Source organism: Zalophus californianus, chromosome 8, assembly GCF_009762305.2.
Source record: "Zalophus californianus isolate mZalCal1 chromosome 8, mZalCal1.pri.v2, whole genome shotgun sequence".
NCBI classification, from domain to species: Eukaryota; Metazoa; Chordata; class Mammalia; order Carnivora; family Otariidae; genus Zalophus; species Zalophus californianus.
In genome coordinates, this window is record NC_045602.1 from 138266610 (window position 1) to 138284912 (window position 18303).

The 18303-nt window shown below is 55.9% G+C and overlaps 1 protein-coding gene across 3 annotated transcripts in view; it reads left to right on the top strand.

Moving 5' to 3' along the window:
• Nucleotides 1-434: 434 nt before the first annotated feature.
• Nucleotides 435-18303, top strand: part of CDH4 (cadherin 4) — a 535945-nt gene continuing 518076 nt past the window's right edge. For 2 of the 3 annotated variants that reach the window (XM_027622753.2, XM_027622754.2), the window contains exons 1-2: nucleotides 435-732; nucleotides 3167-3278. In XM_027622753.2, coding sequence (XP_027478554.1) covers nucleotides 676-732; nucleotides 3167-3278 — 169 coding nt within the window. In that variant the 5' untranslated portion in view covers nucleotides 435-675. Of the gene's footprint in view, nucleotides 733-2726; nucleotides 2884-3166; nucleotides 3279-18303 lie in introns of those variants that run through there. The other variant, XM_027622755.2, reaches the window with a different exon arrangement.

The window sequence follows — 18303 nt, forward strand, 5'->3', positions numbered from 1 at the left end:
CGTAGAGAACACAAGGGGAGCGCCCTCCCACCGTGGGCCGGGCAGGAAGTTAGCCTAAGCAGCAGGGGCTCCCCATCCAGAGGAGGCGCCCAGGGTATGTGGGGGGGTACCCCCAGCCTCCTTCAGTCCTCAGGTCCCCGCCTTCCCCCCTTACCCCCCAGTACAAAGAGGGTCGGGGCCCCTCGGCCCACCCGGGCTCCGACGCCCGGCCGCGCGGGGCGGGGTCACAAGGAGGGGGCGCCGTCACAAGGTGGGGGCGCCGGGCGCAGCGCGCCGGGCGCTGGCGCGGGCGCGGCGCGGGGGGCGCGGCGCCTTTAAGGCCCGCGTCAGGCCGAGTGAGCGCAGGGGCCGGGCTCGGGGCGGGGCCTCGGCGGGGCGGCCGCGCGGCTTCACCTGCAGTTCGGAGCGCGCGGAACAGAGGCGCGGGCGGCTGCGAGGCCGGCGGACGCACCGGCCGGAGGGAGCGCGCCGCCGGCCGACTTGGCCTGGCTCCCGGAGCCGGGCAGCGATCGCGGCGGCGCGGCCGGGCTGGAGGCGCGGGGCCCGATCGAGTGGCGGCAGCAGCGGCGGCGGCGGCCATCGGAGCTGCGCGATCCGGGCGGCGGCGGCGGCGGCCGGGAGCGGGCTCCGGGCGCCGGGCTCCGGGCGGGTGCCGGGGCGCGGCGCGTCGGGAAGATGACCGCGGGTTCCGGCGTGCTCCTCGTGCTGCTGTCGCTCTCTGGCGCGCTCCGGGTAAGTTGCCGCCTGGCGTCCCAGCCGCTCGGAAGCCCCGGGCACCGCGGGGCCGCCCCCGGAGCCGGGGGGCGCGCACTCGCCCGGAGGGGCTCTCCCGGGCGCCCCCGCCGCGAGCACCGCTGCATCCAGAGGCTCCCGCGCTCCGCGAAGCCGCCCGCGGTCGGCAGGAATGGGGAGCCGCCGGGGTAGCGGCGAGCCGTGGTGCGGAGAGGGGTGGGATGCGGGTGGGTGGAGGGCCCAGAGAGCTCTGCCCGAAGCGGGACCCGCCAAGCATCCCTCGGCCGCCCCAGGTCCGCGGCCGCTGCTCAGAGCTCGGCTCTCCCGCGCCTGGGCAGGCTGCCCGCTGGCGGAGCCGGCGCGCCCTCCATCGCCCGGGACCCGTGAGCCTCCGGAGTTGGCGAGCCCAGCCCGGGCCGGGACTGCGGGCGGGGAAGCTGGCGACAGCAGGCAGGGAACCAGGGGTGCTGGGGACACCAGGTCTGGCCGCCCTGCCCGCGGCCGAGGTCTCGCGGCGCGGCGCCGCCTCCGCGCTTGTCTTCCGGGTGCTGACAGGGACCTTGGCTGAGGCTGGGCAAGCGAATGTGGACCCCGGGGCACCCTCGCCGCCGAGTCCCCGAGGCGCCGCTGGAGCCGGTGTCCGGCGGGGCCCTCGCCGCTGGGAGCGGGACCGCGGAGCCAGGCGCCAGGCGGGCGTAGGGTGAGGGTGCCCGGGAGCGCGGTCCGGGCGCCCGCCTCCTTCCCGCCGAGCCCGCGAGCTCGGCCCCCAGAACCGCTGTGCGCTGCGGGTGCAGGCCCCGGGGGCGGCGTGCGGGGCGGCGCCGGGTGGCGCCCTGGGGAGGCGGCGGGGCCGCGGGAGTTGCAGGAACCCCCTCTCGTGGCCGATCGGCCTCGCTGCTCCTCAGGGCAGAGCAGTTGTAACCTCCGAGATAAACAAGTGCGGCGCCCCCAGGCCCGCTCCGAGGCTGCGGGGCGCTCCGGCTGCGCTCGCCGCACGCCCGGGCGGGGCGAAACTTTCCTGGGCGAGTTCGCCTCCGGGGCTCCGGTCCTCTATGGAGCTCCGTTCCCGAGGAGTGGAGCTGCGGTTTGGAGCTTTCCCAAGGAATGAACCCGCGCCCCTCGTCCTCCCCCCGGGGCTTTTGGGGGGGGGCGCCCGCGCCGGGGGCCAGCGTGGGAGTGTGGGAGCCGAGGCCGGCCGGGCAGCGGCCCCGCGAAGGCACTACTGCGCCGGTGTGCGCCTCTGTCGCCAGTGTGAGCTGGCCGGGGAACGGGGCCGCTGAGCTCGGTCGTCTGGGCCCAGCGTCCCTGCTCCGCGCGCAGTCTCTTCGACGGTTCCCCACCCTGCGAGGCTGACTTGGAGCTGCCACTCCCCACAGCCTGGCCTGGGCCGCTTGCCCGCCCCCAGCCCCTTCCGCTGGGACAGGCGGACGCCCACCCTTTCAGGTCAGGGTTAGAGATGGGGGCTCCACGGGAGGACCAGTGTTCCTCCGAGTGGAGGCAGGAGGACTGGAGGGTGGGGCCCCATTTTTGGAAAGCCTCCCTCCTTGCCAGGCGCTGAGCCTCTTCTGGGAGGACCTCCTTTCTTGCTCTGGCCCCTCCTCCCCCACTGGTGACCCACGGAGAAGACCGAAGCCTGCAAGGCCCTCTGCGCCCAGAGCCCAGCTCCGGGGCCTCGAGGGTGCCATGGCCGTCAGGCTGCGGCTGGCTGCACCTCCCTCCTCTCCGTGGCTTGGGATACTCCTCGGATATTGCCCTCTGTGGGGCCAGAGAGGCCCTCCCAGGCAGCAGCCCTGGCATCAGCCGTCCCTCCTCCCCACCAGGCACCCCTGACCCCAGGCCAATCCAGCAGGGCCCCTTATGGGCGCTGGGCTTCCGCCTGCCCCGTGCAGGAAGCGGAGGAACCTCCCCCTGGCGCAGGGTCAGAAGGTCAGGTGCACCCCCGCACCGCGTCACCCGCCCGCGTCGCTCACGTCGCTTCATCCCGTCCTCACCTGTCACGGGAGGGTGAGCACAGGACGAGAAGCTGTTTTCCGAGCCAGAGGCCACATTCACACAACTTTCATCACCGACAGCCTGATAGCTGTCCTGTGTCCTCCGCGGTTACCGACACTCCCTGGCTGTGCCCAGGTCATCACTGACCCTGGACCACGGGTGCGTGCGTGTGTGCGTGCGGAGGAGAGCACACGGCGCGTGCAGGCTGTGGCTCTGCCCTCGGCCTCGGGGTCCACGGGGTCTGGGGGGCTCCTGAACCAGGTGAGTCCATGAGAGCACAGAAGCAGAAGAGCATTGGGTTTGGGTGGAGACCGAGGCATCTGCGTTCCTGTCATAACCGGAGGCAAGACCCAGCCTGCAGCAGCCCCTAGTAAACATGGGCTTTGGATTAAATTTCTGTCAACTTCACATTTGTTCCAACCTCTTTTCTTTCTGTTCTCAGGCCCATAATGGGGATGTTACAGCCAGGGAGACCTGCAAGGCTGGATTCTCTGAAGAAGACTACACGGCATTAATCTCGGAAAATATTCTGGAAGGAGAGAGGCTACTCAAAGGTAGGGGGCTTGCGGGGTGGGAAGAAATTGCACATCATGATCTGGCCGGGGTGAGACATTTCCAGGAACAGGCAAGGCGGGGCTGCCTTTGAGGTAGGCTCTTTGCAAAATGATGGCTCTGAGGTCAGTGAGATGGGGAATCTGGGGACCTCGAATGCATTTTGCATCACAGGTGAATGATTCAGAATGCCTGTCATTTTTGAGTGAGGTGAATCATTTCCTGGGCAACAAATTGGAATTCGGATGTAACGTCACCCAAATAATGTGCAGGGAGAGACTTTTTTGCTAAGTATTTTTATGTATGAAATTCTGGATTCTTAAATTATCCCTGCTTTGAAATGCATGATAAAGCAGACGATGTTGTTGGAGATGCGGTAAATAAGCCCACAGACGTTCTGTTCACAAATGTGGCATTCATTTTCATTACAGCCGCACTGACAACACGAAAACACACATGCAGGAGGGAGCTACCAATTAGCTTTATCCTAATTGTAGGGTTATATCCACATTTGTGATGGGAACGTCAGAAGCAGCTTCAGAAGTCAAGTGACAGTAGATCATTCTGCATGTTGATCTGTTTCCCTTTCAAGACAAACTAATTAAACTTTCCATTTGCATGGGAGGGGAAATAAATCAGTTCTTCCTTCTGAGGATTCCAGATCCTACCAGGAACACCATGGCTGTGTGCCTTCCCAGAAGTAGCAGCTTTTAGCTGATTTCAGAGGGATGGAAGGAGCAAACTTTGGATAAAGCTTCAGCGCTAAATTTTAGCACTCACGATTCAATAATCCTCATACTGCTGACTCTCTCCCTAGTTTTGTGTTTTAGGGAACCTGGGATTTTCCCTTAAGAGCTGATAGCAGCTTCTTTGGGTGGGCCGGGGGTGGGAGCGCAGACATATCGGGAGGTGGTATTTCAGATCCTCTTCCTTGGAGACTGAGCTTGGTGACTTAGCTTGTTTGTGCCTGGTTGTATGAACCGGGGATTTTCACTTGGTACTAAGTCCAACCCTTACTTGTTTGTCTGCATTGACTGCTAAGGGTATGATATTATTGAATCTTCCATTGATTACCAAAAAAATAAAAATGAAATTCCCAGCAGTTGACCAGAAGCAGAATGGGTGTGTTGCACGAGGAGGCATATACGGTAAGAGTTTTCAGGAGATGCTCCGTGAATTGCACTGTGCATGTCATTTTAGAGTTCGAGAGGGTGGACCATCTTTCGGGATGTATTAGCCTACCGAGCATCCCTGTGTGTGCTCGGGGAAGGCCCAGAAGATTCTTCCGCACTGGGTGTGTTGTACCGTTGCATAGAGCAGGGGACATGCTATGGTACCCCCATTTGCCTCTCTGGAAGCTGGCATCCTGGGCCTCTCTGAGAATGAAGCTGCGCTTGATAACATCTTGGAGTCTCAGTTTTACTCTGTAAGAAAAGTACCTCTATTTTAGTAAGACCAAGTGCTACCTACTGTGGAAGAGAATGGCAGATTCTCATACCTTTTTTTGATGAAATGTGGGATTTCTAACAGGCATCTGGTCTCCCTCCTGGCTGCTTTGTGGGTCCAGGCTGAACTGGCCCCTCTGCTCTTGGCCAGTGTTGTGGGGAAGTCTCGATCACTGGCTGGACGTTGGCCTGCACCCTGAGCCCAGACGTGGTTCACCCAGTGTGGAATGGAGAAGGTGAACTTGGACCAGCCTACAGGCTTTGGGGATACATGACCCATTTGGGGGGCACTTACTTATCCCTGCAATGAGGCCCAGCCCAACCCAGGTTGAGGGGAGAATTGCAGGTGTCTCACAGGCCTTGGGACCTGCTCCTCCCCTCCTGTGGGGCAGAGGCTAGAACCCCATTGCTTCTCCTGCCCCTGTGTGCACCCCCTTCCCCTGACACTGTTCTCTGGGACAAGGATGTTTTACATCTTAGAAATAATTCTACAGATATGGAGGCAAAAGCTGACGCAGACACGCACTCAAACCAGGGCAGATAGAAATTTCTCTTTTTACGTACGTACTCTGCAAACCACAAGACCACAGTGAAGATGTGTGCATCCAAAATAAAATAAAGCTACAATATTTCTGTTATTCTGGTAGGAATCAAGTTAAATAGATAATGACTACTTGTAATTGAGTTACTCCAACAGAGAGAGCTTAACCTTAATTTGACAAGCAAAGCTTCAGAGTCACCGTTTTATTATAAGTACCCCGAAAGCCATTAACGGCTGCTTGGTGGCTCCTTCTCTTTGACTGAGTCAGCTTACCAGCAGCCCCAAACATCCAGATTCCAGAAGGAGCGATTTGTTACACAGTAATTAACTTATTTATGATAAATGGATGGAAGAAATGTCGTGGCATTTTGTTTTATGTCTAAATGAAAAGCATTTGCATTCTAAAAATTTCATGCTAATTAGACTTAAAATAGTTTTCCCCAATAGGGTAGCAAATACTATAGTATTGTGAACCTTGCAAGCAGCAGAGCCTCCAAGTACAGCAACGCAGGGCATCCATTGGGCTGATTTGTAGCGTTCCCAGATGCCCTCTGCGGTGTGTTTACTATGCGCGCTTTTTCTGGCCAGCTTGTGAACTTAGCCATGTTCTGTTAGCTGTAGTGTTGTTTTCAGGATCATTCACTTATGGCCATGATCACTGGTGCATGGTAATATCTAACGTAGGATGGTTAAGCCGTTTTCCTTAGGCCAAGACGGAACATTCTGTGAGCCGTAGTTTAGTGTGGGGCAGTTGCTGAGCTGGTGTCTTTTTCTCGGCTTTGTTAATAATTAACAGTCAGCCCGGCAGCTGATGGGGTTGACCTGCATTGCTCTCTTGTGGTGGGCAGAGTTCTGGAAAACCCAGACCAGCTTCGCAGCAAAACCGCGCCCCTGGATGGGAGAGCTATATAGGCTGTGTAGTGGGCACCCAGGACGCGTGGGTCCTATCTCCCCTGGGTCCCGGACAGGAAGTGGCGTGTGAGTAGAAATGTCTGCTGTGAGCAGGAGGGAGTTGGGTCTGGATGTTAGCTGGGGAAGGTGGACTCAAATAATACAGAGAAGAGAAGAGCACCGTTTCTGATGACTTCCTCAGAAAAGCCTCTGTGCTCCCATCGTGCATTAGCTTAGGGCCGTTGTGTGCACCCCCAACCACACTCTACTTCCTCCTCGGAGAACTTCTGTTCTCTGGGCAAGCATGTCTCTCACTTAAATGGTAAGGTTCATGAGGGCAGCAGCTCTGGCACTCTGCTGTACTATTTTAGATCATTTCAGAATGTGCTCAACCAATAGGATAAAACCCCATTACCAGAATCTTAAATGAAGAGGGGTTAATTTTTCTCATGTCACAGTGAAGAGAGAGATGGCCGGGAGCTGGGACAGCTTGTGAGCACCATTATCACTTGCCTGATCTTTATTCTACCATCTTTAGTTTGTCAGCTCAGTTTATTGCCTCATCATTGTAAACTGGCTGCCGTGGCTCCGGCCATTGCATTTGAGTTTGGGACAGGATAAAGGAGGGAGTAGTGGCACCATTTGCATCCCTTCCCTGTATCAGGAAAGGAAGCACTTTCTCAACATGCTTGCAGTTCTCCTTGGCTAGAACTAGGTCACATGCCGCTCCCAGCAGAAAGGGGAGGGGAGGCTGGGAAGCAGAGAATTGCATTGTCGTATTTGGGTTAGAGCTATTATGATCCACCACCTGGTAGATCCATCTCCTTGGAGCAAGTAAGATTCTGTTTTAGGAAGGAGGGAGGAATGGATACAGAGGAGACAAGCATGGGTGTCTGCCCTTTAAGACTTCTGCTTCCAGCACCCTCCCTGAATGCATCCTGGAATGAATGACTCATTTGCATACCAAGGCCCAGAGAGGGAGGGATGGTGGAAGAGAGTCCACAGGCAGGTGTTTGGAGTCAGCATATAAGAATTGGCCACATGTAATCGGCAGGGCCAGAAGTACCGTACCTTGACAAGTATACTGAAAATGGCCTCTTTGCCCACCAGAGTTTGGCTGGACCCACCCCTGTGTAGACAGGTCACTCTTGCCAGGGCAGAAGGCATCACCAGATGCAGGGCAAGAGGCTAAGCCAGTCCTGCTGCCGATTGTGCCTAACCCGTGGTGTGGTTGCAGTGCGGTGACGATCTCAAATGAAGTCATGAATGAGCCTGAGAACGTGGACACTGCGATGCGTCTGGGCCCCCCCGGTTCCCTCGCGGGGAGCGGGGCGCTAATGAGAAACCAACCTCGCGTGCTTTGAAGCAGTGGACACTGCAGGCTGCCTGTCCCATGTCCATTCTCACCCTCTTCCCCACTGACACCTCTTCTGTACTGACCCGTTTGGCATACGCTGAGTCCTGTTGAAGATGCTCACACGTTGGGTAGACTCTCTGAGGCCAAGGTGGCAGCACGGCCCTGTTCTGGTTAGTAGGGTCTAATTAGGTTATTCTGTTAGACGAGGCTTCTGGGAAAGGTGTTTCGTTTTTTGTTTTTTTCCTTTCTTTCCTCCTGGTAGAGAGGAACCTATTCAGCTGGTCATGCCTTCTGCCTTTCGCCCTTCCCTCTTCCTCCTTCCTGGAAGACAGATGTGATGTCTGAGGCAGAGCAGCAATCTTGTGACTGTGAGGATGGTGGAGCAGGAACTGTATCCTAGGTGGCAGGCTTGAACCACATCCAGATAACCTCCGGGATCATTGTCCCCCTAAGAGGTGAGAAAAGCAAGGCTAAAGTACCACAGTTGAGTTTTTTTGTTCTTTGTAGCGCAGTGCAACCCCAGATTAGGGAAGCAAGCACTGTGCACAACAGCAAGTACCTGCCCTTCCCTCTGGAAGCTTGGAACACATTTCATCCTCTGGCTTGAAGCCAGGTTTGGGGCGGCCCTTCTACCCATCCTTTGTTCCTTGGGCCTTGACCTTACTCTTGCTTTAGCGTCCTCTGCTCCTCGTGGACTAGAATCCACGTGCGGGGCCCCGGATCGCAGAGAGCACGCTGTGGACACTTGGTAAGTATTTGCTCAGCAGATGAAATGAACAGTCAACCACGTTAGCGTCTGGGCCAGGATGTGGGTGAATCACGAAATGTATGAAGCCAGGCTGCCTGTGTGCCCCACCCAGTGGGGAATGTGCAGGCTCCGCTGGATCTCTTAGCCGTCTTCCTCCAGGAAGCCAGGCGAGCAGGCGCTGGGACTTGGACCGCAGTGTTGACGAGCTCTGGGGAGCCTCAGCTGCACGGGAGGTGGAGGTGAGGGGCGGCTGTGCAGCGCTGCGTGCTGACCGGTGCACTGCACTAGCCTCACACCGGCACGTTCCTGGCTCTGGAAGCCGGGGAGTGCTCCTTTTGGAGCGCCGAGACCTCCACGGCCTCTCTTGGCAGCTGCCTTGGGGTCCCCAGAAGTAGCCTCCAGAGCCCACCGTGGAGACCTCGCTGGAGACGGCGATGCCCCTCTGGCTGTCTTTGGGGCCAGCCTTGCCTTTTCAGCGTCGCTTTGGGTTCTCAGCCACCTTTCCCCCACCAATTTTGCCTGGTGGCAGAGGTAGGAGGTTGAGAAAGGGAAATTTATATCCACAGACTGTGGCTTCTGTCAGAGGCAGGGTCAGCCTGGGAAGGCACAGCTGCCGCTGTCGTCCCCGAGCCCCGAGGCACAGAGAAGGTCCCGGTGGCCAGAAGGAGGCAAACCACTGCGGCCTCACGCTCAGCCACGTGGCCCGTGTGGCCCCAGTGGCCCGGGTGCACTGGGTCCCTAAGGCAGTGCATCAGGAGCCCCCCACCCCCACATCTTCCAAGTTCTGCCCTGTGTGTGCATAATCACCTGTCACCAGCTAAAAATCCTCACTGCAGAAAGCTCCCACACCAGTTAGACGTGAGGATGACAGACACATCGATGCCCTGGCTTGAAGATGAAGACTTGGGCATTTCAGAACCACGTATTTTAATGGCGTCTCAAGAAGCGGGAATGCGAGGCCTTCTGTGATCATCCCATAGGATCACTGGGTTCTGGCCACACCGCATGCCAGCCTTCTGCAGACACCGCCTGTGTGAGCCTCTCGAAAGCTTTGCCGATGAGGTAAAACCGGTCCTGATTTATGGGTCAGAGGCTGATTGATCGGTTAAGGGAAGTTGAGAGATTGGCCAGAGTGTGTGGATTTGCTCCACTTTCCCTGTTTGTCCAGACCCGGGCTTGTAGCTCATTTATATCCCCCATGTACTGTGATCAAAGATGGTTTCCGAGCACTGAGATCACATGCACACAGGCTACCCCAGATGTTCAGTGCACCGTCATAAAATTAGCAATTATCAAGCATTCAGACGTGCTAATTGTTTCTTGTCTTGGACGTTTGCAACACACAGAGGCCCAGTGTGTCAAGAGGTGCTCGATGGCCATCGGTGATGCATGAGGGCTGATCTGAAATGGGTCCAAACTCCGTGGACACCTTGGGTTTGCAGAACTGGCCCTAGGATCACAAGAGCCAGGATTCTGTGATGCCAACAGGAGTTTTCCAATTCTAGGCATGAAGCACAGGGTCCGGAGAGCGTGCTCTCTCGGCTCTCAGGCTCGGCCAGCGGTGGGGGATGCTGAGAGAGTCCCTGGTGAGGAGGCCTGCAGTCTGGAAGCCCAGACATGGATGATCTGAACACCAGGGACAGGAAGGAGGCCTCCGATCCTGGACCACAAGGGGAGCCAGCGACTCTGCCTAAAGGAGGCTCCTGGCACCCTCTCGCGGTGGGACGTGCGTGAGCGATGTGTGTGCCCTCCATGTGCCCTGAGTCTGGGGGCCTGGGTGTCTCAAGGGCCCCCCATGATAGGTTTCCAGGCCTGCCCCCTTACTCGCTGCCCCACTCCCTCCCTCCCTGCATCTTTGAAGCATACTTAAGTAGATGCCAGAACTAATCACAAACTGAAAATAAAGGAACAAGCAAGCATTCGTCTTTCCAAAGAATGTGCTGATTATTCTGACTTTTTGAAGGAGCAAGTCTGACTTTGAGTGAATTCCGCCATGAAAAAATACTGTGTGTGAGTTCCTGTGCATCGAGGATGGTGGAGATCCCCCCTGCGTGCTCTTGTGAAACCTCATGGCACAGGCTCTTTTCTTCTAGTCCTCAGGGGGGGCTGTGGCATGTTGCAGGCTGGTCTGGTAAAATCCTTTGCTTTTGTCAGCAGGCTCAGAATTTGGGTGACTTTTTGCCCAGGCTCTCGGCTGCCCTCTCCTGGTGTTTCAGGCTGGCTCCCTGACGCCCATCCTTCAACAAAAGAGAACAAAACAAAGCAAACCTACTTAATTATCTTTGGCCGGTGTGTTCTTTCTTCCAAAGCCCATTTCCCTTCCCGACCTCCATCAGGGCAAGCTGGTGTGTGTCGAGGACTTCCCTGGCACTAATACACCTGCTCTCTCCACGCCTGTGAGACGCCTGTGGGCTCGGGGCGTTTGCAGGTCCTGCCCCAGCCCCACTGGGTCGTGCAGAGCTCTCCGTGACTGGGCAAACCCCACCCGCCTTTCCAAGGAGGTGTTCACTTGGGTCATGGGTCGCATTAGTTTCGTAGGGTACTCCAGCCGTCCATGTAGTTAGGGACTTGAAAGACACAAATTTAGCTTCTTGCTCCTCTGGACACCAGAAAGCCAGCATGGGCCAGTCCTCCAGGCCGCCGTCAAGCCGTGGGCAGGGCTGATTCCTCCTGGAGGCCCGAGGGCAGAGTCCGTGGCCTTGCCTGCTCAGTTCCTCAGGGTGCCACGCTTCCCTTGGCTCGCGGCCCACACTCCGTTCCCGTAGTCCCGCCAGTGTTTCTGCCGGTGCCCCCCCGCCCCCGTGTTCTCACCACCACCTCTGGCCCAGGGGCCTCCCTCTTCCACTTACAAGGACTCTTGGAATGGCACGGGGCCCACCGCGATAACCCGGCCTTCCTTAGTCTCTGGGTCCTTGCCTTGGTCACTGTGCAGAGGCCTGTGTGCAGGGCAGGTGACACTCGCAGACATCCCTGGGGCCTCCCTTGAGCCTCTGTTTCCGGCCCCCACGCGCTGAGGTCCTGCTGTGGCTTGCGCACCTCGCCGTGTTCTTCATTCAGTTCCTGGGGGTCCTCCGCAGTTCACATGGACACCCTCCTTCACTGTGGGGGAAACGGGGGTCCACAGCAATGGAGGAAGCCGGGGCGAGTTAGGAAACGCCAGTGCTCAGACGCCCCGTGCCGCTCATCCCATCCCGCCTCATTCCCGGAGCTCCCACTCCCCGTGTCCTGTGTCTGTAGTGGGGACTTAGGTCGACAGCTTCTTCATGTCTCCTGAGATGTGATTCGCCACTCGAGAGCCTGCAGGGGGACGGAAGCTGTAGAGCCCACAGCAGCTTGCGATCTGGTGGCTGCTTCGAACGTCGCCTTGTTTGGCTTCACTGTTTTCTTGCTGACAGTGCGTGGGGATTTAGGCTGGTCCTCGTGGAGGACGGGAGCTTCCCTGCCCACGCAAGAGGCACCGGGAGAAGCCACAGGTGTGGAGGGAGGCCTTCGTGGCCTGGCATGGGTGCATTTTCCATTTGGAATCCAGTTTCATTACGTTCCAGCCCCCGGGTGGGGGATGCAGACCCATGTCTGCCCGGAAAGGATCTTTCTCTCTCTGTCTTTGAACAGGATGGAGGAGGGCGGCTCACCTCTGGGTCTTCCCTCAGCACTGTGCACCTGCGTTTGTCCGCCTGACTTGGAAAAATGTCGGATTTTTGTCTTGCATTGGTTTTGCTGACAAATATAAGTTCGAACACTGTTGACATTGATCTGCTTGGGAAGCTGAGGGGGAGCCGTAGGTGTTCGTGTTTGCTAAGCACGTGGTCCCAGGCTTCTGCTGCCTGCAAGGCTGAGGGAGAAGTGGGGAGTCACGGACATTCTTGGGACAGGGGCCCGGCTGGGCTGCCCTCCTTTTTGTGGACCTCAGTTTCCTTATCTGAAGAGCAGAAGCATAGCACATCCAAGTGGGACGGAGGAGCTGCCTGCCTGGGGGACACTTGTGAAACCCGGCAGACCCCCGGGTCCCCTCCCAGACCTACTGTAGTGGGTCGGATGGTGGGCCCCCAAAGATGCATCTACCTGGAACCTGTGACTGGAACTTTGTTGGGAGAAGGGCTCTGGCAGGCATAATTAAGTAAGGCTATTGAGATGAGATTATCCTGGATGATCCAGGTGGGTGCTAAATCCAAGGACAGGTATCCTCATAAGAGACAGAAGAGCAGAGACACGGGAGAAGCTGTGGGAAGGGAGGCAGAGAGGGAGGTACAACCACTAGCTCAGGACGGCTGTAGGTACCAGAGACTGAAAGAGGCAGGAAGGACTCTGCCCTGGAGCCTCCCGTGGGCAGCACGGCCCTTCCACAGCTTGACTTCAGACTCCGGCTTTTGGAACATCAAGAGAACAAGTTCCTGTTATTCTAAGCCCCCGAGCTTGTGGTCATTTGTAACAGGTGCCCTGGGACACCCAGACACCCAGCGCAGCAGAAATCCTGGGGCTGTGCCCTGGGACGCTGCCTGATTGGTCGGTCTCCCAGGGAAGCTGGTGCTCCTCTAAGCCTGAGGACCTCAGGTCTAGAGGAATTTTAGCTTCAGAATCCCAGGGTCAGCATCCCTAGTGTGAAACCGCATTATTCCTGGGGGTGTCTGCTGGGTGGTAGCCGGCGTCTGAACACGCAGCTTGGGCGTGCGGCTGGCACGATGCCCTGAGCATCCACCTCACCAGAACAGCACACGAGGCCCTTCAACTGCAGAAATCCAGTCTTCTCTCTTCGAAAGCATGACACGGAACAATGCCATCAGAACTAAAACGCGCGTGGAACATTTGCTCTCTTCCCCTTATCTTTGCTTGTCAAATGCCATCTTCAGGAGGATTATAGCTCGGATCGTATTGCATAGATACACTGTAAATATTTTGTTCATGGAAAGGTCTGCATTTGGGCTGGTGGAGCTGCTGCCTCTAGCGGAGGAGAGGCTCGCTCTCCCCGCTGCCCAGATGTGGAGGCACGCGGGAAAGCGCGGACGCTCAGGCAGGGGAGCATTTATAGAACGCGCCTCTTCTCTCCCCAAAACTGCTTTGTCGAGCAAAGGCAAAAAGGCATTATTTCTGGCTCTGAGTGTCAAATTTCTTGTGTTTCGAGCAGCCGCGTTTTTGCTGCCTGGCTGCTTACTCCTCCAAAAGCCGAGGTCATCGTGCTTGCTCCAGAGAGCGGCAACTCAGCTCTTTCCAGGGCCCATCCCTGTGGCCGTCACTTCTTTACCGCTGCGTTGGGGGCAGCCTCGCATATCCTTGGGGACCGTCGCTACACTGTCTGTGGTGTGCAGTTGCCGGGGAAGCCCAGGTACCCCGCAGGGAGTCAGCAGCTGCTGCATCCCGCAGCCCAGCCATCCCGACTCTTCTGGGGTCTGGATGGACAACCCTGGGCCGGCGCTGCCGTGGGCTTGGCCTGTCCCTACCAGAGAAGGACTGTTGCCGCTGGACTCAGGATGTCTCGGGTCACTGAGCACCCCTCAGCTGGGCCCTGGGGCTGCGTTTTCCATTCCCCACGAATGCCTCTGGCAGCTTGGGCTGAGTGAGAAGGGCCCTCATTGGAACTGCCAGGTAAGCTGTTTCCTTCCTTGGTCCTGAGGCTCAGGCTGGTTTTCACTCCGTGGGGATTTCAAGGAGAAAGACACCCTTTCCCTTTTTTTTTTTTTTTCCTGCAATGAGATACTGACAGAGGGAAGCCTTGGCTGGCTCCTCGGAGGGGACACCTATGGGCGTTTGATTAATGAATGCCTGTGGCGAGCAGGGGAAGCCCACGAGAAGCCCTGTGCTGGTCCCAGCACCTGGCCCTAATCCAGGAGTCAGTAGGACCATCGTTCTGGTCTGTTGATTGTCTGTGGTGTTGTGTGTTGGGCACTGTGCTGGACACCTCACCAGTGCCCGCTGGATAGATCTGCACAACCACCCTGTGTGGGAGGTGCATTATTAACTGCCCTTTACCAAACAGGGGACGCTGATGCACAACGCTTTGGGGCCGCTTGTTCACGTTCCTGCACTGGTGCTGGGGGAGCCTGGGTTTAAGTGGACAGCCTGTCACCTGAGGCCATCCTGCTGCCCTGTCCACCGCAGCCTCGGATTTTCCCAGTAGACACAGGGCACCCTGAGGTCCAGGCCTGATCAGCTTCCAGGGTCCAGACCATCATCCACTGTGTGACAGCAAGTGCATGTCCTCACAACCTTCTGTAGCACCCTCCATAGGAGGAGGTAAGGGTTCCGATTGCAGGGGTGGGTCTGGGGGGCCAAGCAGGATGATGCACGTGAAGTGGTGCCTGGCCTGCTGAACGATGAACACCAACCGGGTCACCATTGCTGTTGCAGCTCAGCTAAGTGGAGCCCAGGCCTGCAGCATCTCTGCTTTCCGGAGGCTTTGGGGAAGGGAAGCCCACATCCAGGCCCCAGCTGGGAACAGACTCCTACAGAAAACACTGCATTCCTGATGCATGACCGGGACACATGTGGCTGTGGGCACCACTCTTTTCCACACAGCCCCCGCTGTTGGTGGGTGAGCTCAGACGCTCCTCTTGAGAGTCTAGCCCCGAGACGCGGGGAGCCGGCCTTTGATGCAGTCACTTTTCTGTTAGATGGCGGCTCCATTCCATAGGTTTTACGGTTGTGTTTGGGAACTTTTCCCTTCTTGGCCTTTCTTATGTGTGGCCAGAGACCTTTCGGCAAAAGGCGTGTTTTTAAAATTAAATAAATAAGTTATGGAATGGTTTCTTTAAAGCTCTGTAGGCTCATGGAGGGGCACAAGTGAACCTAAGTTATTCACTATGGTTATTTGTTAACAGGGCTCTAGTGTGATTGGATTATGTCACGGCGTATTTAACGCTGGGGCTGGGAAGCTCCAGGGGGACTGGAAGCGGACCCAGCAAGGTGTCCACGCCCAGGGTCTCCCTCTGTAAAGCTGGGTGCTTGCTTCTTCACTTGATTCTTAAGCTACCTTACTCTTTCCCACCTTCCCTCAATATGAAGAAGAGATCATACCGCTTATCTCATCTAGTCCTTAATATTTTAAGATGAAAACATATTACCAGGAAGGGCTGAAAGTGATGAGATTGTGGTCAAAACTCTGTAAAATTATAGAACCTATGTTTTCTTGACAACAGGGAGGCTCTGAGATGACTTTTTTTCTTTCCCTTAAAGGAGCTGGACAGCTTAAGGATTGATCTGCAGAGAAGTGCAAGATACACTTCCATGTGGGAAAAAAAAAATACATGCTTGAAAGGTTAATGGCTGGTAAACGTCAATTTTCTACAATTCTGGCTAATAAAAATACCTTATAAGACATAAAATGTCATGCTGCTAAAATTACAGGGGCCTTTGAGATCCATTTGAAGTCTTGGATCGTTTGAAAATGACTGGGGGTGGGGGGTGAGGTGAGAGCTTCAAGGTTGAGTGATGGCACCTGTGCAGGAAGGTGTGCGCATCTCCAAAGGGGCGGAGTCTTTCTCCCAAATTTTTGGTTGAAACACTGAACAAGTGCTCTGGATTCCTAGGTAGGCCTAGAAACTGCAGGTGGCTCTTTACTTCGGTAGCTCTGTCCACCCCAATAAACCTGCCCTGCATGTGTGGGTCTTTGAGATGGCCCTGCTCCGGGGATTTGCATTCGAAACACTGTAAGCACGGTATTCCCTAAAAACCTCTGGTTTTTTAAACATGATGACAGCAGCAGCCTTTTGTGGCAGCCCCTAAAATTAGAATGGGTTTGTCTCCACTCTTTGGGTAGGAATTCCAGTGCACAGAGATTCTGGAACTCTCTAGAGTCTCCCGGGGACAACCTGGGGACTGGAGAATAAGGGCCTTCTCGTCTTGGCCTCTCCACCTCTCCCGTCTAGTTGGCTTTCCTTGCGAGTCTGAGTGTGCTGAGCACCTAGAGAAAACCAGCAGGGCTGCATAGAAAAGAAGTGCTCGTGGTGTGTTACTGTCCCAGGGTCCTTTGGGCCCCGTGTCTTCTGCTCGGTTATATCGAGCCCCTCGACAAGGGGGCCCCTTCTTCTAAGTGATGGAAGACAGCCCTCACGTCCAGCCTGGCTGACTCAGCGTGACGGAGGGGCCTGCAGGCTGCCTTCCTGGTTTCTTTGTAAGCAGGATTACATTCCCTTGGGCTGGCGCAGGGCCGCGGGCTTGGCTCCAGCATCTCATGAGGCTGCAGCAAAGAGGCTCCCATGTCTGCAGTTTGGTTCTGAAAATCTCCCGTGCTCACCCGATGCTGCCTGTCACCTGTCATCCTCACACGGCGTGTGAGGCCATGGGAACCTAAAATGAGAACTTGATTTTCCAGCAGGGTGAGCCCCGAGAGGTTGTACCTCCCACCGGGGATGTGAGAGGAGGTGCCACTCACAGGATGGCTCTGTCCCAGTGTAAGAGAATCTTACTTTTGCCTTTTCCCAGTGGAAACACTAAAAAAGAGGGTGGCTGGGGTCTCACACCAACACACCAACGTTTGGGTCTGGGCAGGTTGGGACTCTTGGGACTGACCCAGTTGTGTTCATGTGGGCTGACTGGAGGCGGGGTGGGGGGGTGGGGAAGGGAGCCGAGGGACAGTGGCCCGAGAGCACGGGGACTTGGGAGCAGGCCTCCAGGCTCGTACTCAGTTGCCTCCTTTCTCTTGGAATTCTGTCATGAGTGGTGTTTCCTCCCATTACAAAAGAGGCAGCAAGAAGAGAGTTTTTTCTAAGCCTCCGTCCTCGCGGGAGCCCTGGCACAGTGCTTGGGACTGCTGGAGACATGCCCCATTGTTGGGCTCTAAAACGAAGATTCTGGAAGGATATCATTATGTGACATGAAAAGTCCCCCAGTGGCTTCCTTAGGTTGCCGCTTCAAGGAGGCACTAATTAATCACTTCCTGCAACTGCAGGGGAGTAGGGGCTGCTCCCAAGACCAGGAGGCTGCAGTCTGCCCTCTGTCTACTCTCCACGGAGGCAGAAAATCACATTGTTTCCTTACTTCAAAAGGCTGTTATTTCATCAGGAAGCCATCCCCTCCCTGCGGTTATCTAGGAATTGTTTTATTGCATTTCTCCCTTATCATTTTTGAAATGATATTATTTCCTTCTTGCTTAAATGCCACGTGGGTTCAAACTTTTGTTGTTGGAAGTGGCGCCACGGATGATGGCCTTGTTTATTACCAGAGTTCCTGGTCACTCTCGAGGAGGGCAGATGTGACCGGCAGGCCAAGTGTGACTCCAGACGCTTGTCTGTGTCTTCCTGCAAGAGTCCCGAGTTCCAAGAGTCAAGCAGGAGCTATGGAGGCAAATGCTTATCTATTTATTTCCGAACATATTGTGCCGTTAATCTCCACTCACCGTCTCCCAGTGGAACTGCTCTTCGTGAGAATGTAGCCTCTCTCCAGAAAGTTATTTGATTTTTGATGTAAGGAAAGGATTAATGCAGTTGGATTTTGATAAGGCTGCCCATCTAGTGTGGCACAGACATGCTTGTCCTGCCCGTATCTCTGACAGTTGGTTCGTTACGTGGGAGCACTGCAGAGCGGCGATACGGGGCGTGCAGAGATAATTGTAGTTTTGCTATTTAAAAAATAAGTCTAGTGCTTTACAATGTTAAAATGATAACCTGTTTAGGGAAAATCACAGTGCCTGTCTTTTGGCACAGAAAAAACTCTTCTAGCAGTGAGACTTGGATCTTATTAATCTATTTTTATTTTCCTGAGCATAAATTAAAGCCTCATTTTTACTTGAACTCTTAAGCTAGAACGTGGGTCCAGAAGTGCCTGTGTGCAGTGTCAAACTAAACATATTTCCAGGACTCTACACGAATGATGAGCTTCTGCCTTTGCTTCTAAATGGTCTCCAGTGTTGAGATTAGATGTACTTGGTTAGACTTGGCCTAAGTAGCTCGATCTGTGGGGGATGTTCCTGATCCAGGTGCTAATCTTGCTGTCTTACCTGGGAACTGGGGGGGAGAGGATTAGAGGCCACATTTTCGCAGTGGATCGGTATGATCCCATATTCCTGCTGCAGGACAATGACAGGACTGGTGTTCACACCCGCTCGCTCACACTG